The sequence below is a fragment of the Salvelinus namaycush genome, chromosome 3 (genome assembly GCF_016432855.1).
Source record: "Salvelinus namaycush isolate Seneca chromosome 3, SaNama_1.0, whole genome shotgun sequence".
NCBI lineage: Eukaryota > Metazoa > Chordata > Actinopteri > Salmoniformes > Salmonidae > Salvelinus > Salvelinus namaycush.
Genome location: NC_052309.1, coordinates 11,004,514 through 11,024,883, shown reverse-complemented (window position 1 = coordinate 11,024,883; position 20,370 = coordinate 11,004,514). Strand labels below are relative to the sequence as shown.

Genomic DNA, 20,370 nt, shown 5'->3' with positions numbered 1-20,370 from the left:
TGTGTCTGTTTCCTTTAATCATTCCTCATTACAATTGAAAGCAGGCCTCCTATTTTAAAACAAAGACATTAGCAATAGGCCTTCATAAAGTGGCCTATTTCCGAAGCAGGGGATAGACAATAATTACACATAAAGACGATATTATTCAGATTTTAAGTAAACAGACACACAACAACGCTCCGATGATAACATGTCATGTCGAACTGTGATTACCTGAGTGAACAGGTAATATTTTCATTTTAACAATCTTTGTCATTTTAACAAGCTTTAGGTTATATTAACAAGCTTTATGTAACAGCTTCAGACAGGAGGGATCCTCACAAGCTCTCCAGTTCTGTGATTGAAACATACAGCGAAACACCTCTGAGCTCTTTATTAAATCACAATTTCTTTGCAAGTTTTAACTTAAATGGCCTTCTCCTTTGTCATTTGAATGGAGTCTTCTATAACTCACCATGCACTTTCCCCAGGACAACTGACTTGATAGCATTGAATTCTGCATCAGATGTGAGATTGAAGTCTTCCCTTTCGTGCTGGTCAATCTGAAACAAATTGCAGAACAGGACCTGTAAACACTTTGTCGAATGGTCAAATTGAGGATTTAAAAAAAGACAATTAACACTTTCAGATGATGGAGAATGTACTCTTCCATGTAGACTGTTTAATTAAACCCTGCTCTTCAAAGTACTTTAAACACATTATCACTTGGCTGTTTAGTATCTGTCATTCAACTAAAAAAGGAAAGTAGTGAAATAGCTTGGAAAGGTTTTCTAGTTGAACTTATATGATTGAAAACGACTCAAAGCTTACAATAATTGATGCAGTTTTGCTGGGACTTGCCAAACAGCAGCTTTACAAAATTGATTGTTTTTTTGACTGGTCAAACTAGACAGACTGAAGAAGCCACAACGTGCCAAAACATTTGGGAGCATAATTAGAATGTGATACTTTCATTCTTTCTTTTTATAGTTTACTCTCCATTAGTCAACACCTGTAAAAAAACATTTTTGGGTGTCCGCAGTGCTGGAAAATACCTCAATTGTCATACTCAAGTAAAGATTACTTGAGTAAAAGTCATAAAGTAAAATACTTGTTGAGTAACAGTCTAAAAGTATCTGGTTTTAAATGTACTTATGTACAGCGGTGGAAAAAGTACTCAATTGTCATACTTGAATAAAAGTAAAAAGTAATTGTTATATATCAAATTATATATATTAAGCAAACTAGACAGCGCACTTATTATCATTTGTTTATTTATGGACAGACAGGGGCACACTCCAACACTCTGATATAATTTACAAATGCAGTATTTGTGTTTAGTGAGTCCACCAGATCAGAGGCAGTAGGGATGACAATGTGTTATATTGATAAGTGCGCAAATTTAACCATATTGGAAGGGAAAGGGGGATACCTAGTCAGTTGTACAACTGAATGCCATCAACTGAAATGTGTCTTCTGCATTTAACCCAACCCCTCTGAATCATATTGCTGTCCTGTCTGAGCATTCGAAATGTAACAAGTACTTTTGGAAGTCAGGGAAAATGTATGGGGTAAAAAGTACATATTTTCTTTAGGAATGTAGTGAAGTAAAAGTAAAAGTTGTCAAAAACATAGATAGTAAAGTAAAGGACAGATACGCCAAAAAACAACTCAAGTAATATTTCAGATAGCCTAATGGTTAGAGCGTTGGGCCAGTCACCGAAAAGTTGCTGGATAGAATCCCCGAGCTGACAAGGTAAAAATCTGTCATTCAACCCTGAGCAAGGCAGTTAACCCACTGTTCCCTGGGTGCTGTAGATGTCGATTAGGGCAGCCCCCCCAACCTCTCTGATTCAGAGGGGTTGGGTTAAATGCGGAAGACACATTTCAGTTGAAGGCATTCAGTTGTACAACTGACTAGGTATCCCTTTTGATGTATTTTACTTAGTTACGCTACACCACTGGGTGTGCGTCATCTTATTCCTTTTACTAGTCAGACTAGTACATGCTGGGTGGTCGGAAACATGGAAGTAAAAACTTTTAAGTGTGCTGTCCACTAAGTGATTACTATGGAAGGGTAGTACATTAAAGAGGTTTATAAATGGGGTGTCTAAATTTGGGCGTTTGTATGGCCTTGCTGTTATAGTTGGGTTGCTGTACTGTAGTTCAAATCCTCAAAGAAGGGTTAATACAGGATGATCCCTGGCGAAAAAGACTTTACCTTGCTTCAGCAAATACCCAGCAAGCCATGACCTTCAATTTGTATTGCAGATCACTTAGTTAAGAACATTACACTGTTATTAAAAATAGCTAAGGGTGATGCGGTGGGGTTAATATCATGTTAACTAGAGTGGCAGTTTCAGATCACATCAGGGCAATGCTAAACAGGAATTCAGAATGATCTAAATAATAGATTTTACTATATGGGGTAAAAAACGCAACTTGCTTTCCATGTGTCTGTCGAAGAATGGCTGAAAAGAAGAATGTCGACCAACTTTGTGGTTCAATTCTTGAAATGTGTGTTCAGTCTCCTCACAGATTTCAGTCCCTTACGCTAAAACTGTATCGATTTCTCTCTACTGTTCTCTTGTCTGCCATCCTATTCCTTTAATTCTTTAGAGTCATTCATGTTGCCTGAAATGTCTCTGAATTGTGAATGAGTGGGCCTACTAAACGACTGAGAGTTGGAATGTGTCTGTGCATTCTGAGTAAGTACAGCTCTGGAGCAAGGCCTGGGTTTGTGTCCTGCTGTGCAAAGGGCTTGGACTTGATGATAGATACATATGTAGGATCTTAATTTTATCACCCTGTTGCAGGAGAACTTTCCTGCACTGCAGGAAAAACTTGTAGTGTATTTGAGGTTTAAAAAGTATCCTGACGTTTTTCATCAATGACCATTACTCATAATCTGAATAATTATTTCCTGTTGCTGTAGGATTATTTCCCTGATGTAGCAAACTGTTTCAAATTAAGATCCAACATCTCTAGGGTTGGTTTCTCATGTGAGGTTAGCAAAGAACTTGGACTCCATGATAGATACAGAGTCCCAAGAGGTAGAACTACACTATAGAAAAAACCTGCATCACCCTTTATCCACTATCCTCAAGTGGTATCACATCTCACTGTATATTTAAATATTTTGGGAGTAATGTTATTTTCCTTTTGAATTAGTTTTACCATGATAAAGATCCCACACTGCTAACATGTATACACTTACAGCTCAGCAGGTTAGTTACATTACATATAGGCCTACTTGTCTTTAAATACCCCTTGCTGACATCCAAGGCAGTGATTCTCAATCTTTTTACGTTATGCTACACCCAATTACCCTTTTCTCTGCCTGCAGAACCTCCTCATGTGCAACCAATTTTTAGGCCTATGTTTTTATTAATATTCCCAAGTACCCCTTGTGGATAGGCCAGGTACCCCCAGGGGTACTAGTACCTAAGGAAGAGATCCACTGCACCAAGGTAACTGCTCAGCTTTACTTTATTTTGAATGAGAATAAGTTACCTGAACAGTGACAGAATAAGTTACTTGAACAGTGACAGAATAAATTACCTGAACAGTGACAGAATAAATTACCTGAACAGTGACAGAATAAATGACCTGAACAGTGACAGAATAAATGACCTGAACAGTGACAGAATAAATTACCTGCACAGTGACAGAATAAATTACCTGCACAGTGACAGAATAAGTTACCTGAACGGTGACAGAATAAGTTACCTGAACGGTGACAGAATAAGTTACCTGAACATGGACAGAATAAGTTACTTGAATAGGAACAGAATAAGTTACTTGAATAGGAACAGAATAAGTTAAATAAGTTACCTGAACAGTGACATAATAAGTTCCCTGAACGGTGAGGGAATAAATTACCTGAACACTGACAGTCTCTGAAAGCCTTCTGATGGAGACTCTGTGAAGTTGTCCGTTGGCCAGGTTCCTAACGCTGGTCCTGAACACCTCAGCATCTCTACTGTTCTGCAGCTTGTATTTAACGTCCAGGTAACCTTTGAGAGATATAGAGACAACTTTCATACCAGGTAACTTTCAGAAACATTATGGGACAGTTGTCCAGAAACAGATTAAACAGACTCCTGCACTGAAAACATTCTAAACTGATATTCTCATTTGAAAGACACTTTTAGTCCAGGACTAAAGTTAACTGAAACTCCCATAGAGATGAAACTTGAACAATAATCAACACCATTTAAATGCAGACAGCCACTGAACAATCCCACTTCTACATGTGCAGCATTCACAATGTACCCAGATTTTTTTTTTTTTTAATACAGCAGTACAGATGTAGGATCTTAAATTGAGCCAATTTGCTACAGCAGGAGAATAATCCTGCAGCAACAGGATATGGGAATTATTATGTTGATTATAATTAACTGACATTTTTATTCTAGGGCAAAAACAAAAATGTGTACCCTTGGGGTCCCCAGGACCGAGTTTTAAAAACTCTGTACTAAGCGGATTAATCTCTAATTCCCTATCAATAACAGAGATAATAAATCAAATTAATTTTCATAATTTGCAGGGAATTAAGTATCTGAGGGGCTCTGAGTAATACACTAGTGTGTTTGTATTGTCAGTCAGCACCAAACTAATCATTCACATTCAGATGAATGGACAAATTGGAAATGTATTACATGGCTTAAAAAACACATTCTCACTGATGCTGCAGCACACAAATGATCACTTCATACAAAGGTGTCTTTTTTATTATCTTTAAGCCAACATGAAAGCCCTTCATGATAATTACAATAACATAATCACAATTCTTCATGGAGGGATTGGGGGTACAAATATTATACTGAACGAAAATATAAATGCAATATGTAAAGTGTTGATATCATGTTTCATGAGCTGAAATAAAAGATCCAAGAAATTATTCATACGCACAAAAAAGGTATTTATGTCAAATTTTGTGCACATATTTGTGTACATCCCTGTTAGTGAGAATTTATCCTTTGCCAAGATAATCCATCCACCTGACAGGAAGCTGATTAAACGGCATGGTCATTACACAGGTGCACCTTGTGCTGGGGACAATAAAAGGCCACGCTAAAATGTTTCGTCACACAATGCCGCAGATGTCTCAAGTTGAGGGAGCGTGCAATTGAAATGCTAACTGCAGGAATGTCCACCAGAGCTGTTGCCAGAGAATGTAATGTTAATTTCTCTACCATAAGCACAGACCATGTGTAACCATGCCAGCCCAGGACCTCCACATCTGGCCTCTTCACCTGCGGGATCGTCTGAGACCGGCCACCCGGACAGCTGATGAAATTGTGGGTTTGCACAACTGAAGAATCTCTGCACGAACTGTCAGAAACCATCTCAGGGAAGCTCATCTGCGGGCTCGTTGTCCTCACCAGGGTCTTGTCAGTCACTGTCTGTATTTAAATAGTGTTGATTATTGTTGAAGTTGACCTGACTGCAGATCGGCATCTTAACCGACTTCAGTGGGCAAATGCTCACCTTTGATGGCCACTGGCAGGCTGGAGAAGTGTAAGAATTTGGCACGCTCTTCACGGATGAATCCCTGTTTCAACTGTACCGAGCAGATGGAAGACAGCGTTTATGACGTTGTGTGGGCGAGTGGTTTGGTGATGTCAACGTTGTAAACAGAGTGCCCCATGGTGGGGGTCGGTTATGATATAGGCAGGCATAAGCTATGGACAACGAACACAATTGCATTTTATCAATGGCAATTTGAATGCACAGAGATACCGTGGCAAGATCCTAAGGCCAATTGTAGTGCCATTCATCCGCCGCATCACCTCATGTTTCAGCATGGTAATGCCCGGCCCCATGTTGCAAGGATCTGTACACAATTCCTGGAAGCTAAAAATGTCCCAGTTCTTCCATGGTCTGCATACTCACCGGACATGTCACCCACTGAGCATGTTTTGGATGCTCTGGATCAACGTGTACGACAGCGTGTTCCAGTTCCCACCAATATCAAGCAACTTTGCACAGCCATTGAAGAGGAGTGGGACAACATTCCACAGGCCACAATCAACAGCCTGATCAACTCTATGCGAAGGGGATGTGTCACGCTGCATGCGGTGAATGGCGGTCACAGCAGATAGTGACTGATTTTCTGATCCACGGCACTACCTTCTTTTTAAAGGTATCTGTGACCAACAGATGCATAGCTGTATACACAGTCATGTGAAATCCATAGATTAGAGCCTAATGCATGTATTTCAATTGACTGATTTCCTTATATGAACTGTAACTTAATAAAATCTTTGACATTGTTGCATGTTACATTTATATTTTTGTTCAGTGTTAATAAAACATGAATTAGTTACACACATCCAGGTGAAAGAAAATAATCTTTGAGAGGGTAAGAGTGTTAAATAGACATTAAAATGATTTGCGCCATTGGACAAATGAAACAACTATTTTATAAATGAGGGAGAGGGCCCATTCTTTGATTAAAGCACAGGGCCATCATATCAGAAAGTCTACAATTACTGAGGCACTGTAAGGGCAGGAGTATTTCATTTTATGATTTATGATTTGTGCCCTGGGAAAAAGAAACTCTTATATAAGTGGAAAGGGCGCATTCCTATATTCAAGTAGAGGGCCATCACATTAGATAGGCCACAATTACTGTCACACATTGACATGGGCAGAGTGTCTGCCAGTGGGGCGTCGCTGACCACTCGGAGAAGAAGCTATCCAGGGTTTCCGAGAACAACCGCTCACTGAGCTCTAAATGGACGATCGTTCAGGAAGAAGTGCGTTAACTAACTGGATGACTGTACACTGCACAGTAACGCACTTGGCAGTCCATCACACTTCTCAGGACCATATTTTTTTTTAATCAGAAGCAACCTTTCTGAATTTGCATATTCGTTAGACATACAGCATAGCAGTGGAGGCTGGTGAGGGGAGGCCGGCTTATATTAATGGCTGGAATGAAGTGAGCCGTCCCCTCCCTCACCAGCCCCCACTGTAGTACAGTACATGGTAATGTAGAGGCAGTCTTACTGCAACTTCTGTACAGTAGAGAATATCAAACTTCTTAAACACCTACTACACTTTGAGTTTCTTTAACCTCTGCAGTTAGTTTTTGAACATGCTGTAGCTAACAGTATCTACATAAACCTTGCGTGGTGTTCATGTTTTTGTTATTCACCCAATGTTCGCGGGTCTGATGGACCCACAACATTATTGGGTTTAAAAAAAAATACAGCCATAACAATTTACGTAAAAATACTTAGATGTTGACTTATATCAATTACAAGCAATATAGACAGCATACATGGTTAATATTTGCCATTTACCTCTGCTAGATCACATTTATCAATAAAAGCGCTAGTCGTTATTTTTGATAAAATGTGATTTTTGTAAACAAAAATCTATTATAATCAAGACACGGGTGGAATAAATCATGTACATCTCAAACAAATATACATGAAACATGGTTTTCATCACTATTGATGTTTATTGCTTTGAACTGAACAAATTGGAAGAACTAATTTTACATTCAGTATTTTATGGAAATGATAAATGAGCCCCCGGTCTACAAACCACACGAGGGACAGAGTTTTACTGTGTGTGTGTTGCAAATGTATTTCCTGCACTTGATGCATGTGTCCTTGTTTTCCTGTCCTTCTTGGGACCACACACATCGCAACGCTTCTTCTTGTTGCTACCGGCTGCAATCTAGAATGATGAAAACACTTAGTTCAGGAATTTTACTAACATCTCACTCACTCACATATATAGTTGTAGCAGGCCAAGGTAGGAGAGTCAGACACACACACATGCAACAACATCACTCACACTTACTTCCGGTATTGAAGTTGTTGGTTCTGTGGGTCGGGCGGATGGGGCACCAGCATCCTCCTCACAATGGCTGCAGAAGCTGGGGTCCTTGGGATATGTGGCCTCATCTGGATTTGAGGTCTTACCAATGCCTTGCAAGAAAGAGCCGTCTCCTCTGGAGCTTCCCTCTGTTCCAATCTGGGTTCAACGCCATCCAGTTGACAAACGCGTTGTACGCCGAGATGTCCAAGATGTTGAAGAATATCACAAGTGGCCAGCGTAGGGTTTTTCTTTTGCAGCTGTAGCCAGTCACCAGCTTGTCTAAATTGTCCACCCCTCCTTTTGTGGCATTGTAATCCATTATGATTTCTGTTTTATGTTCCTGGCCACAGATTCTACCATCCCTATGCAGCGTACTCATGAGTACCACATTTTTGCCTTTCTTTGGCATGTAGGACACTAGGGGCGTGTCGGCCGTGAACACAAACTTAGAGGAATTGGTAGGCCAGTTCCATGTATTCAACAGCTGAGGTGGGAGCTCTGACTTGTTTTTTCGTACTGTTTCTACCATCGTCAGCTTCCTCGAGGAGCTCCTGTCCCAGCTTGTGCGAAGTAAAACAGTTATTGCATGTAATGTTATGGCCACGGTTGTCCCTGTCACGTCCAGGACAACCTGCATCCCTTGGTTCTTCTCAGGGGCTCCTACATCTGGCGTCCCTGTTCTTAACTGACTTCCCTAGTTAAATAAAGGTTAAATAAAAAATATATAAAACACTACACTTGCAAGTTCCACGCATATGAGGAAGCAGCACCACAGGCAGCCCAGATCTTGATTCCATATTTTCCAGGTTTAAACAGTTTGTACTGCCTGAAGGGGCAGCGGCCCCTAAATGGCATAAGCTGCTCATCAACAGTAACGTTGGGCCCAGGGTTGTAAAACAGGGGAAGGCGGTCCACCCACTTGTCCCACACTGACCTGATTGCAGCTATCTTGTCTCTCTGCCGACGAGCTGGTTTGGTGTCTTGATTATCGAAGCTCATAATACTGGAAATAATGTGGAAGTTTTCCAGAGACATTGTTGCATGGAAAAGTTCTGTGTCAGTTTCTGCATCCCGCAGGGATTCCGTGGATTCCCCATTGGATCTGAAAACACCAGCAAGGATAAGAACCCCAAAGTATGCATGCAAATTAGTTTGGTCCATCTCCTTCTATTTCTCTCCAAAAACACCAGTCCAGAATTATTTTCTGGATGGTGTCTGGGATGAACAGTTCAAAAGAAGACTTTATGTCCTGCACATTTGTAACCGCCATCCACGTCGGCCCTGGTTGCATCCTTATCACATTGGCAGCCATGCGGGGTGGCTCACTCCTTGGGCAGGCAGACCATTCAATTTCACAATTTTTTGACATCCATATTTCTCCTCCTGCAGGCTGTTGATGAGCTGGTTGCTGACGGGCTGGTCCTGGGGCTGGCTGAGGGTCAATCTCATCCTCTTCTTCTAGTTCACTGTCACACCCCGAATTGACAGGGACATTAGCTTCTCTCTCTGCAAAAAAATTCTAAGGCCCTCTGAGTAGAGATTATTTTTGTAATACTGATTGATTGTTGTAAGGAGCCACACATGCAAAGCTATTTATTTTTTGTGTCCCTCCCCCAATTTGCACCTGGCTGGGGTAGTGTGGGAAAATACAGAATTTTTTATCGAAAAAATGTATTTAAATAATGTATTGTAATAACATTGTGCAGGTTCCCGCAAGACATTCGGTAGTTTCACACACTACAAAGGGTAAAGAGTTCGAGAAAAGCGGCAGACAGGAAGGGAGACAGACAGGTTCTTGGTGCTATGTTGAAACAGCAGGGCCAGGGAGGAGGAAGACAGAGTGAAGGCACACAGCAAACTTTTGTTTCATTTTTACTTGTTTTCACCTACACACACACTTTCTACACTTTTATTACCCTCGGGTCCAGTGGACCTGAACACCACATACGTAATATAAATGTGTAGGGGGGTGCACAGTATGCACTTAATGAAAATCTGTTATTTTACATGTTCTTCACAGAAAATGAGCCAAGGCCAATGAGTCTCCCAATGAATTGTGTAATTTTTATTTTAGTAAACATTGAAAATGGGTCCCACAGACCCGAACACCACACAAGGGTTAAAGGAATTTACTGTGTAGCTGGAGACACTAGTAGTAGCCTAGCTACCAGGCATAATATATTCATTTAATATTCAAATTCTCCTCATTAATATCACATCTGATACAGAACAAACAGAAGATCCAAATCAAATCAAAAAGAGGCATGGCAAGTTGATAAACTGTCCCTTTGTATTTAGATATGTTGACTATATTTACTATCAAGAAAGACATATTTTGCACTTTCTTACTGAGATATCTTGCATGTGCTCTCTTAGAACAACCGACAATGCCACACATGTTACTGTGGATGAATTAAGAGGCAGTGGTGTCTGACAAGCCTGGTGTCTACAGGGATGAAATCCGAGCAAGGGTAGCATTCCAGAGAGACATCAGAGACTGTAACGTTCTTTGCTTCACGGAAACATGGCTCACTCGAGAGACGCTAACGGAGTCGGTGCAGCCAGCTGGTTTCTTCACGCATCGCGCCAACAGAAACAAACATCTTTCTGGTAAGAAGAGGGGCGGGGGGGTATGCCTTATGATTAACGAGACGTGGTGTGATCATAACAACATACAGGAACTCAAGTCATTCTGTTCACCTGACTTAGAATTCCTCACAATCAAATGTCGACCGCATTATCTACCAAGGGAATTTCCTTCGATTATAATCACAGCCGTATATATTCCCCGCCAAGCAGACACATCGACGGCCCTGAACGAACTTTATCTGACTCTATGTAAACTAGAAACCACACACCCTGAGGCTGCATTCATCGTAGCTGGGGATTTTAACAAGGCTAATCTGAACACAAAACTCCCTAAATTCTATCAGCATATCGATTGTGCTACCAGGGCTGGTAAAACCCTGGATCATTGTTATTCTACCTTCCGCGACGCATATAAGGCCCTCCCCCGCCCTCCTTTCGGAAAAGCTGACCACGACTCCATTTTGTTGCTTCCAGCCTACAAACAGAAACTAAAACAAGAATTTCCCGCGCTCAGGTCTGTTCCTACGCTGGTCCGAACAATCTGATTCCACGCTTCAAGACTGCTTCGATCACGTGGATTGGGATATGTTCCGCATTGCGTCCAACAACAACATTGACGAATACGCTGATTCGGTGAGCGAGTTCATTAGAAAGTGCATCAGTGACGTAATACCCACAGCAAAGATTAAAACATTCCCAAACCAGAAACCGTGGATTGATGGCAGCATTCCCGCAAAACTGAAAGCGCGAACGACTGCTTTTAACCAGGGCAAGCTGACCGGAAACATGACCGAATACAAACAGTGTAGTTATTCCCTCCGCAAGGCAATCAAACAAGCTAAGTGCCAGTATAGAGACAAAGTAGAGTCGCAATTCAACAGCTCAGACACAAGAGGTATGTGGCAGGGTCTACAGTCGATCACGGATTACAAAAAGAAAACCAGCCCCGTCGCGGACCAGGATGTCTCGCTCCCAGACAGACTAAATAACTTTTTTGCTCGCTTTGAGGACAATACAGTGCCACTGACACGGCCCGCTACCAAAACCTGCGGGCTCTCCTTCACTGCAGCCGAGGTGAGTAAAACATTTAAACGTGTTAACCCTCGCAAGGCTGCAGGCCCAGACGGCATTCCCATCGGCGTCCTCAGAGCATGCGCAGACCAGCTGGCTGGTGTGTTTACGGACATATTCAATCAATCCTTATCCCAGTCTGCTGTTCCCACATGCTTCAAGAGGGCCACCGTTGTTCCTGTTCCCAAGAAAGCTAAGGTAACTGAGCTAAACGACTACCGCCCCGTAGCACTCACTTCCGTCATCATGAAGTGCTTTGAGAGACTAGTCAAGGACCATATCACCTCCACCCTACCTGACACCCTAGACCCACTCCAATTTGCTTACCGACCCAATAGGTCCACAGATGACGCATTCGCAACCACACTGGACACTGCCCTAACCCATCTGGACAAGAGGAATACCTATGTGAGAATGCTGTTCATCGACTACAGCTCAGCATTTAATACCATAGTACCCTCCAAACTCGTCATCAAGCTCGAGACCCTGGGTCTCGACCCCGCCCTGTGCAACTGGGTACTGGACTTCCTGACGGGCCGCCCCCAGGTGGTGAGGGTAGGTAACAACATCTCCACCCCGCTGATCCTCAACACTGGGGCCCCACAAGGGTGCGTTCTGAGCCCTCTCCTGTACTCCCTGTTCACCCACGACTGCGTGGCCATGCACGCCTCCAACTCAATCATCAAGTTTGCGGACGACACTACAGTGGTAGGCTTGATTACCAACAACGATGAGACGGCCTACAGGGAGGAGGTGAGGGCCCTCGGAGTGTGGTGTCAGGAAAATAACCTCACACTCAACGTCAACAAAACAAAGGAGATGATTGTGGACTTCAGGAAACAGCAGAGGGAGCACCCCCCTATCCACATCGACGGGACAGTAGTGGAGAGGGTAGTACGTTTTAAGTTCCTCGGCGTACACATCATGGACAAACTGAATTGGTCCACCCACACAGACAGCGTGGTGAAGAAGGCTCAGCAGCGCCTCTTCAACCTCAGGAGGCTGAAGAAATTCGGCTTGTCACCAAAAGCACTCACAAACTTCTATAGATGCACAATCGAGAGCATCCTGTCGGGCTGTATCACCGCCTGGTACGGCAACTGCTCCGCCCACAACCGTAAGGCTCTCCAGAGGGTAGTGAGGTCTGCACAACGCATCACCGGGGGCAAACTACCTGCCCTCCAGGACACCTACAGCACCCGATGTCACAGGAAGGCCATAAAGATCATCAAGGACAACAACCACCCGAGACACTGCCTGTTCACCCCGCTATCATCCAGAAGGCGAGGTCAGTACAGGTGCATCAAAGCAGGGACCGAGAGACTGAAAAACAGCTTCTATCTCAAGGCCATCAGACTGTTAAACAGCCACCACTAACATTTAGTGGCTGCTGCCAACATACTGACTCAACTCCAGCCACTTTAATAATGGGAATTGATGGAAATTTATGTAAAAATATATCACTAGCCACTTTAAACAATGCCACTTAAAATAATGTTTACATACCCTACATTACTCATCTCATATGTATATGTATATACTGTACTCTATATCATCTACTGCATCTTGCCATCTTTATGTAATACATGTATCACTAGCCACTTTAAACTATGCCACTATGTTTATATACCCTACATTACTCATCTCATATGTATATACTGTACTCTATACCATCTACTGCATCTTGCCTATGCCGTTCTGTACCATCACTCATTTATATATCTTTATGTAAATATTCTTTATCCCTTTACACTTGTGTGTATAAGGTAGTAGTTGTGGAATTGTTAGGTTAGATTACTCGTTGGTTATTACTGCATTGTCGGAACTAGAAGCACAAGCATTTCGCTACACTCGCATTAACATCTGCTAACCATGTGTGTGTGACAAATAAAATTAGATTTTGATTTGACTTGGAGACTCAAATTAATCCAAATGAATCTGCTAGTGGAGGAAAATGAGCAGCGAGATGAGGACCTGCTCAGTTCAGCAGCTTTTTCCAACCATGCTCTCTCTATCTCCCCCTCTCTCTTCCCCATCCCCCCTGTTTCTATCTCCCCCCTCTCTCCCAACCCTCTTCAGCCCACCCCCCTCTCTCTCCTCTCTCGCTCTCTCTCCCAGCCCTCTCCCCACCTCTCCCTCTCCCAAATCTCTTCCCTCACCCCCCCCCCCTCTCTCTATCTCTTCCCTCTCTCTCCCCCAACACCCCACCCCCTCTCGCTCTCACTTACAGTCATTGTTAATAACCGTTCTAAATCTAGTAATACGACATAACTAATATCACAGGTTGGATTTTGAAATCACTCCGCCTCTTACCATTCCTATTGAGCAGCACAGCCAGGTACTCTCTATAGTAGGAGTTGACATAGAGGAGCAGCGCTGGGCTCTGGGAGCTACGGAAGCTGAATGACACGTTCTCTCCCCGTAGCTTGAGGTCAGAGTAAATGGAGGAGGACTGGGTGCTGGTGTTCCTGTTCAGCTCATACGGCTCCTTGAATGTGTACTGGACCGATGTCCCAGGTTTGAAGTCAGCCGAGACCTCTGGAGGACAAGGAAGAAAAAGAGGGGGGGGGGGGGGGGGGTTTCTGGTTTGAATTTAATGGTTTTGCTATGACTCTTATGTGGATGACGTTAAACATACTTGGTTGTCTGATGTGATTAATAAGGAGTAAGCACCTGTTAAGAAACTGACTGTTTGAACTGTTAAGGCTCCATGGATTGATGAGGAATTTTAAAACTGCATGGTTGAAAGAGATGGGGCAAAAGGAGTGGCTAATAAGTCTGGCTGCACATCTGACTGTCTAACTTACTGCAAATTGAGAAATGATGTAACTAAACTCAACAAAAAGAAGAAGAAACTGTATTATGAAGCCAAGATCAATGATATAATGAATGATGGGAAAAAAACTTTGGAGTACTTTAAATTAAATTATGGGCAGAAAGATAAATTGAACTCCATCTTTCATCGAATCAGATGGCTTATTCATCAAAAAACCATTTGACAGAGCCAATTATTGTAATGGTTACTTCATTGGCAAAATGGGCAAACCCAGGCAGGAAATGCCAACATCGAACAGTGAGCCATTCTACTCATGAATAAAAAAACTAATAATGAAAGAAAAGCATTGCAAGTTAGAATTTTGTAAGGTTAGGTGGACAGGTGGAAAAATATTGTTATCGATCAATAATGACAAACCTCCTGGCATTGACAACTTAGATGGAAAGCGACTGAGGATGGTAGATGACTCTATAGCCACTCCTATCTGTCATATCTTTAATCTGAGCCTAGAGGAAAGTCTTTGTCCTCAGGCCTGGAAGGAAGCCAAAGTCATGACGCTACCCAAGAGTGGTAAAACGGCCTTTATTGGTTCTAACAGCAGACCTATCATCTTGCTGCCAGCTATTATCAAATTGTTGGGTAAATTAGTGTTTGACCAAATACAATGCTACTTCTCTGGAAACAAATTAACAACAGACTTCCAGCATGCTTATAGAGAAGGGCACTCAACATGTACTGCACTGACACAAATGACTGATGCTTGGCTGAAAGAAATTGATAATAATACGATTTTGGGAGCTGTACTGTTCGATTTCAGTGCAGCCTTTGATAATATTGAACATAACCTGCGGAGAAAACTTGTGTTATGTCTTTTCAACTCCATGCCATATCATGGACTCAGAGCTACAGTTGAAGTCGAAAGTTTACATACACTTAGGTTGGAGTCATTAAAACTCATTTTTCAACCACTCCACAAATGTCTTGTTAATAAACTATAGTTCTGGCAAGTCGGTTAGGACATCTACTTTGTGCATGACAAGTCATTTTTCCAACAATTGTTTACAGACAGATTATTTCACTTATAATTCACCGTATCACAATATTTCCAGTGGGTCAGAAGTTTACATACACTAAGTTAACTTTGCAGAAAATGATGTCATGGCTTTAGAAGCTTCTGATAGGCTAATTGACATCATTTGAGTCAATTGGAGGTGTACCTGTGGATGTATTTCAAGGCCTACCTTCAAACTCAGTGCCTCTTTGCTTGACATCATGGAAAAGCAAAAGAAATTAGCCAAGACCTCAGAAAAAAAATTGTAGACCTCCACAAGTCTCATTCATCCTTGGGAGCAATTTCCAAAAACCTGAATGTACCACGTTCATCTGTACAAACAATAGTACGCAAGTATAAACACCATGGGACCTCGCAGCCGGCATACCGCTCGGGAAGGAGATGCGTTCTGTCTCCTAGATATGAATGTACTTTGGTGTGAAAAGTGCAAATCAATCCCAGAACAACAGCAAAGGACCTTGTGAAGATGCTGGAGGAAACAGGTACAAAAGTATCTATATCCACAGTGACACGAGTCCTATATCGACATAACCTGAAAGGCCGCTCAGCAAGGAAGAAGCCACTGCTCTAAAACCACCATAAAAAAGCCAGACTACAGTTTGCAACTGCACATGGGGACAAAGATCATACTTTTTGGAGAAATTTCCTCTGGTCTGATGAAACAAAAATAGAACTGTTTGGCCACAATAACCATCGTTATGTTTGGAGGAAAAAGGGGGAGGCTTGCAAGCCGAAGATGTCACGTTCATCGTAAGGAGGAGACCAAGGCGCTGCGTGATAAGAATACATTCTTCTTTAATAGAAGAACACCAAACAAACTAGCAAAAATAACAAAACGAACGTGAAGCTAACTTAAAAGAGTGCTGACATGCAACTACACATAGACAATAACCCACAAAACCTAAATGGAAAATGGCAACCTAAATAGGATCCCCAATCAGAGACAACGATAAACAGCTGTCTCTGATTGGAAACCAATTCAGGCCACCATAGACCTACAATATGCCTAGACTAACCAAAACCCCTAGACATACAAAAAAACCCTAGACAAGACAAACAAGCATACCCACCCTCGTCACACCCTGACCTGACCAAAATAATACATAAAACATAGGAAACTAAGGTCAGGGCGTGACAGTACCCCCCCCCCCCCAAAGGTGCGGACTCCCGACCGCACACCTGAACTCATAGGGGAGGGTCCGGATGGGCATCTACTCTCGGTGGCGGCTCTGGTTCTAGACGCCGTCCCCCCATCTTTACACTGGTCCCTCCTTTGTTGAGCTGAACCGTGGCTCATCGCCGGAGGCTCTGGACTGTGGATCATCGCCGGAGACCCCGGGCTGGGGACCGTCGCTAGAGGCTCCGGACTGGGGATCGTCGCTAGAGGCTCCGGACTGGGGATCGTCGCTGGAGGCTCCGGACTGGGGATCGTCGCTGGAGGCTCCGGACTGGGGATCGTCGCTGGAGGTTCCGGACTGTGACCTGTCTCTGGAGGTTCCGGACTGTGGCCCGTCGTTGGAGGTTCCGGACTGTGGCCCGTTGTTGGAGGTTCCGGACTGTGGCCCGTCGTTGGAGGTTCCGGACTGTGGCCCGTCGTTGGAGGTTCCGGACTGTGGCCCGTCGTTGGAGGTTCCGGACTGTGGCCCGTCGTTGGAGGTTCCGGTGGGTGGCCCGTCGTTGGAGGTTCCGGTGGGTGGCCCGTCGTTGGAGGTTCCGGTCTGTGGCCCGTCGTTGGAGGTTCCGGTCTGTGAACTGTCGCCGGAAGCTCTGGACTGGGTACTGTCGCCGGACGCTCTGGACTGGGTACTGTCGCCGGACGCTCTGGACTGGGTACAGTCGCCGGAAGCTCTGGACTGGGTACAGTCGCCGGACGCTCTGGACTGGGTACTGTCGCCAGACGCTCTGGACTGGGTACTGTCGCCGGACGCTCTGGACTGGGTACTGTCGCCGGATGCTCTGGACTGGGTACTGTCGCCGGACGCTCTGGACTGGGTACTGTCGCCGGACGCTCTGGACTGCCAAGGCGCACTGTAGGCTTGGTGCATGGTGCCGGAACTGGTGGTACTGGGCTGAGGACACGCACCTCAGGGCGAGTGCGAGGAGCAGGAACAGGGCGTACTGGACCCTGGAGGCGCACTGGAGGCCTGGTGCGTGGTGCCGGAACTGGTGGTACCGGGCTGGGGACACGCACCTCAGGGCATGTGCGGGGAGGAGGAACAGGACGCTCTGGACTGGGAATTGTCGCCGGACGCTCTGGACTGGGTACTGTCGCCGGACGCTCTGGACTGGGTACTGTCGCCGGACGCTCTGGACTGCCGAGGCGCACTGTAGGCCTGGTGCGTGGTGCCGGAACTGGTGGTATCGGGCTGAGGACACGCACCTCAGGGCGAGTGCGAGGAGCAGGAACAGGGCGTACTGGACCCTGGAGGCACACTGGAGGCCTGGTGCGTGGTGCCGGAACTGGTGGTACCGGGCTGTGGACAGGCACCTCAGGGCGAGTGCGAGGAGCAGGAACAGGGCGTACTGGACCCTGGAGGCGCACTGGAGGCCTGGTGCCGGAACTGGTGGTACCGGGCTGGGGACACGCACCTCAGGGCATGTGCGGGGAGGAGGAACAGGATGTACTGGACTCTGGAGGCGCACTGGAGGCCTGGTGCGTGGTGCCGGAATTGGTGGTACCGGGCTGAGGACACGCACCTCAGCGCAAGGAGGGGGAACAGGATACTGTGGACCGTGGAGACGCATTGGAGATCCAGAACATAGAGCTGGTTCAATATGTCCTGGCTGGATGCCCATTCTAGCCCGGCAAATGCGAGGAGCTGGAATAGAGCGCACCGGGCTAAGAATGCGAACTGGAGACACCGTGCGCATCTCTGCATAACACAGTGCCTGACCAGTTACACGCTCCCTACGGTAAGCATGAGGAGTGGGCTCAGGTCTCCTACCTGACTCAGCCAATCTCCTCGTGTGCCCCCCAATTTTGTTTTATTGGGGCTGCCTCTCGGGCTTCCGTGCTAGCCGTGTACCCTCATATTGTCGCCGTTCCTCTTTTCTCCGGTATTTCTCCTCGTAGTATCGGCGTTCCTCCTGCGCTGTTTCCACCTGCTTCCATGGCAAGGTCTTGTCCCCTGCCATTACCTCGTCCCAGGTCCAGGATGTCCTCCACTCATTTTTCTCCCGGGTCCATGATGTCCACTCCTCTTTATCACGCTGCTTGGTCCTTTTATGGTGGGTTATTCTGTCAGGTTCGTCGTAAGGAGGAGACCAAGGCGCAGCGTGACAAGAATACATTCTTCTTTAATAGATGAAGAACACTAAACAAACTAGCAAAAATAACAAAACGAACGTGAAGCTAAATTACAAGAGTGCTGACATGCAACTACACATAGACAATAACCCACAAAACTTAAATGAAAATGGCAACCTAAATAGGATCCACAATCAGAGACAACGATAAACAGCTGTCTCTGATTGGGAACCAATTCAGGCCACCATAGACCTACAATATGCCTAGACTAACCAAAACCCCTAGACATATAAAAAACCCTAGACAGGACAAACAAGCATACCCACCCTCGTCACACCCTGACCTGACCAAAATAATACATAAAACATAGAAAACTAAGGTCAGGGCGTGACAGAAGAACACCATCCCAACCGTGAAGCACGGGGTGGCAGCATCATGTTGTGGGGGTGCTTTGCTGCAGGAGGGACTGGTGCACATCACAAAATAGATGGAGTCATGAGGAAGGAAAATTATGTGGATATATTGAAGCAACATCTCGAGACATCAGTCAGGAAGTTAAAGCTTGGTCGCAAATGACCCCAAGCATACTTCCAAAGTTGTGGCAAAATGGCTTAAGGACAACAAAGTCAAGGTATTGCAGTGGCCATCACAAAGCTCTGACCTCAATCCTATGGAATATGTGTGGGCAGCACTGAAAAAACGTGTGCAAGCCAGGAGGCCTACAACAAACCTGAGTCAGTTACACCAGCTCTGTCAGGAGGAATGGGCCAAAATTCACCCAACTTATTGTGGGAAGCTTGTGGGAGGCTACCCGAAATGTTTGACCCAAGTTAAGTAATTGAAAGGCAATGGTACCAACTACTAATTGAGTATATATAAACTTCTGACCCACTGGGAATGTGACGAAATAAATAAAAGCTGAAATAAATCATTCTCTCAACTATTGTTCTGACATTTCAAATTCTTAAAATAAAGTGGTGATCCTAACTGACCTAAAACAGGGAAAATGTACTTTGGATTAACCTGTTTGGGCTGCAGGGGGAGTATTGAGTAGCCAGATTAAAGGTGCCCATTTCAAACGGCCTCGTACTCAATTCTTGCTCGTACAATATGCATATTATTATTACTATTGGATAGAAAACACTCTCTAGTTTCTAAAACCGTTTGAATTATGTCTGTGCGTGAAACAGAACTGGACTTAGAGCAATTTCCCTATGTGGAGTTGAGAATGCAGATTTTTCCAACCTGTTCTCAGACCTGTGTATAACTCTGCCTGTCTTCTATTGGTTGAGATGCACTGCATACGCCTTCCCCTGGGTGTCAGCGAATAGAGGGCCTTGAAATGGAGTCTCTAGGCAGATCCGAAAGTCTATAAATTGATTGGAATCAAAGGGTCCCCCCTTTTGATTCTTCGCGCTGACGCAGTGAGGACCTTGGCATGTCGTTTTAGAAGCTCCCGTTTTAGCTCCTAGATATATCCGGCTCTGTTTTTATTCGATATAGGCTTTAAAGACATCATAATCTTGTTATTTTAAACCGATTTATATCAATTTATGTCAGTATATTGCGATTTTCGGGTATTTCATTTTCTGGCGTTGTAGGAAGTTGGGTATCTCTCTCTCGCATGCCATTGTTTACTGCTAATTGCAACGTGGAAGATGACTTTCTCCAACCCAGCAACGATTATTTTGGACAAAGGACACCTATCCCAAGATTCTGATGGGAGGTCATCAAAAAGTAAGAACTATTTATGCTGATAATTCATTGTTCTGTTGAAAAAAGTCAAATGCATAAGAC

At 44.3% G+C, this 20,370-nt stretch overlaps 1 protein-coding gene across 1 annotated transcript in view; it reads right to left on the bottom strand.

The window, feature by feature from the left end:
• cntnap3 (contactin associated protein family member 3) overlaps nucleotides 1-20,370 on the bottom strand; it is a 187,666-nt gene that overhangs the window by 10,415 nt on the left and 156,881 nt on the right. The window contains exons 19-21 of the mRNA XM_038989461.1: nucleotides 13,792-14,016; nucleotides 3,862-3,995; nucleotides 455-542 (exon numbers count right to left, since the gene is read on the bottom strand). Of these exons, the coding sequence (XP_038845389.1) occupies nucleotides 455-542; nucleotides 3,862-3,995; nucleotides 13,792-14,016 (447 nt within the window). The remainder of the gene's footprint in view (nucleotides 1-454; nucleotides 543-3,861; nucleotides 3,996-13,791; nucleotides 14,017-20,370) is intronic.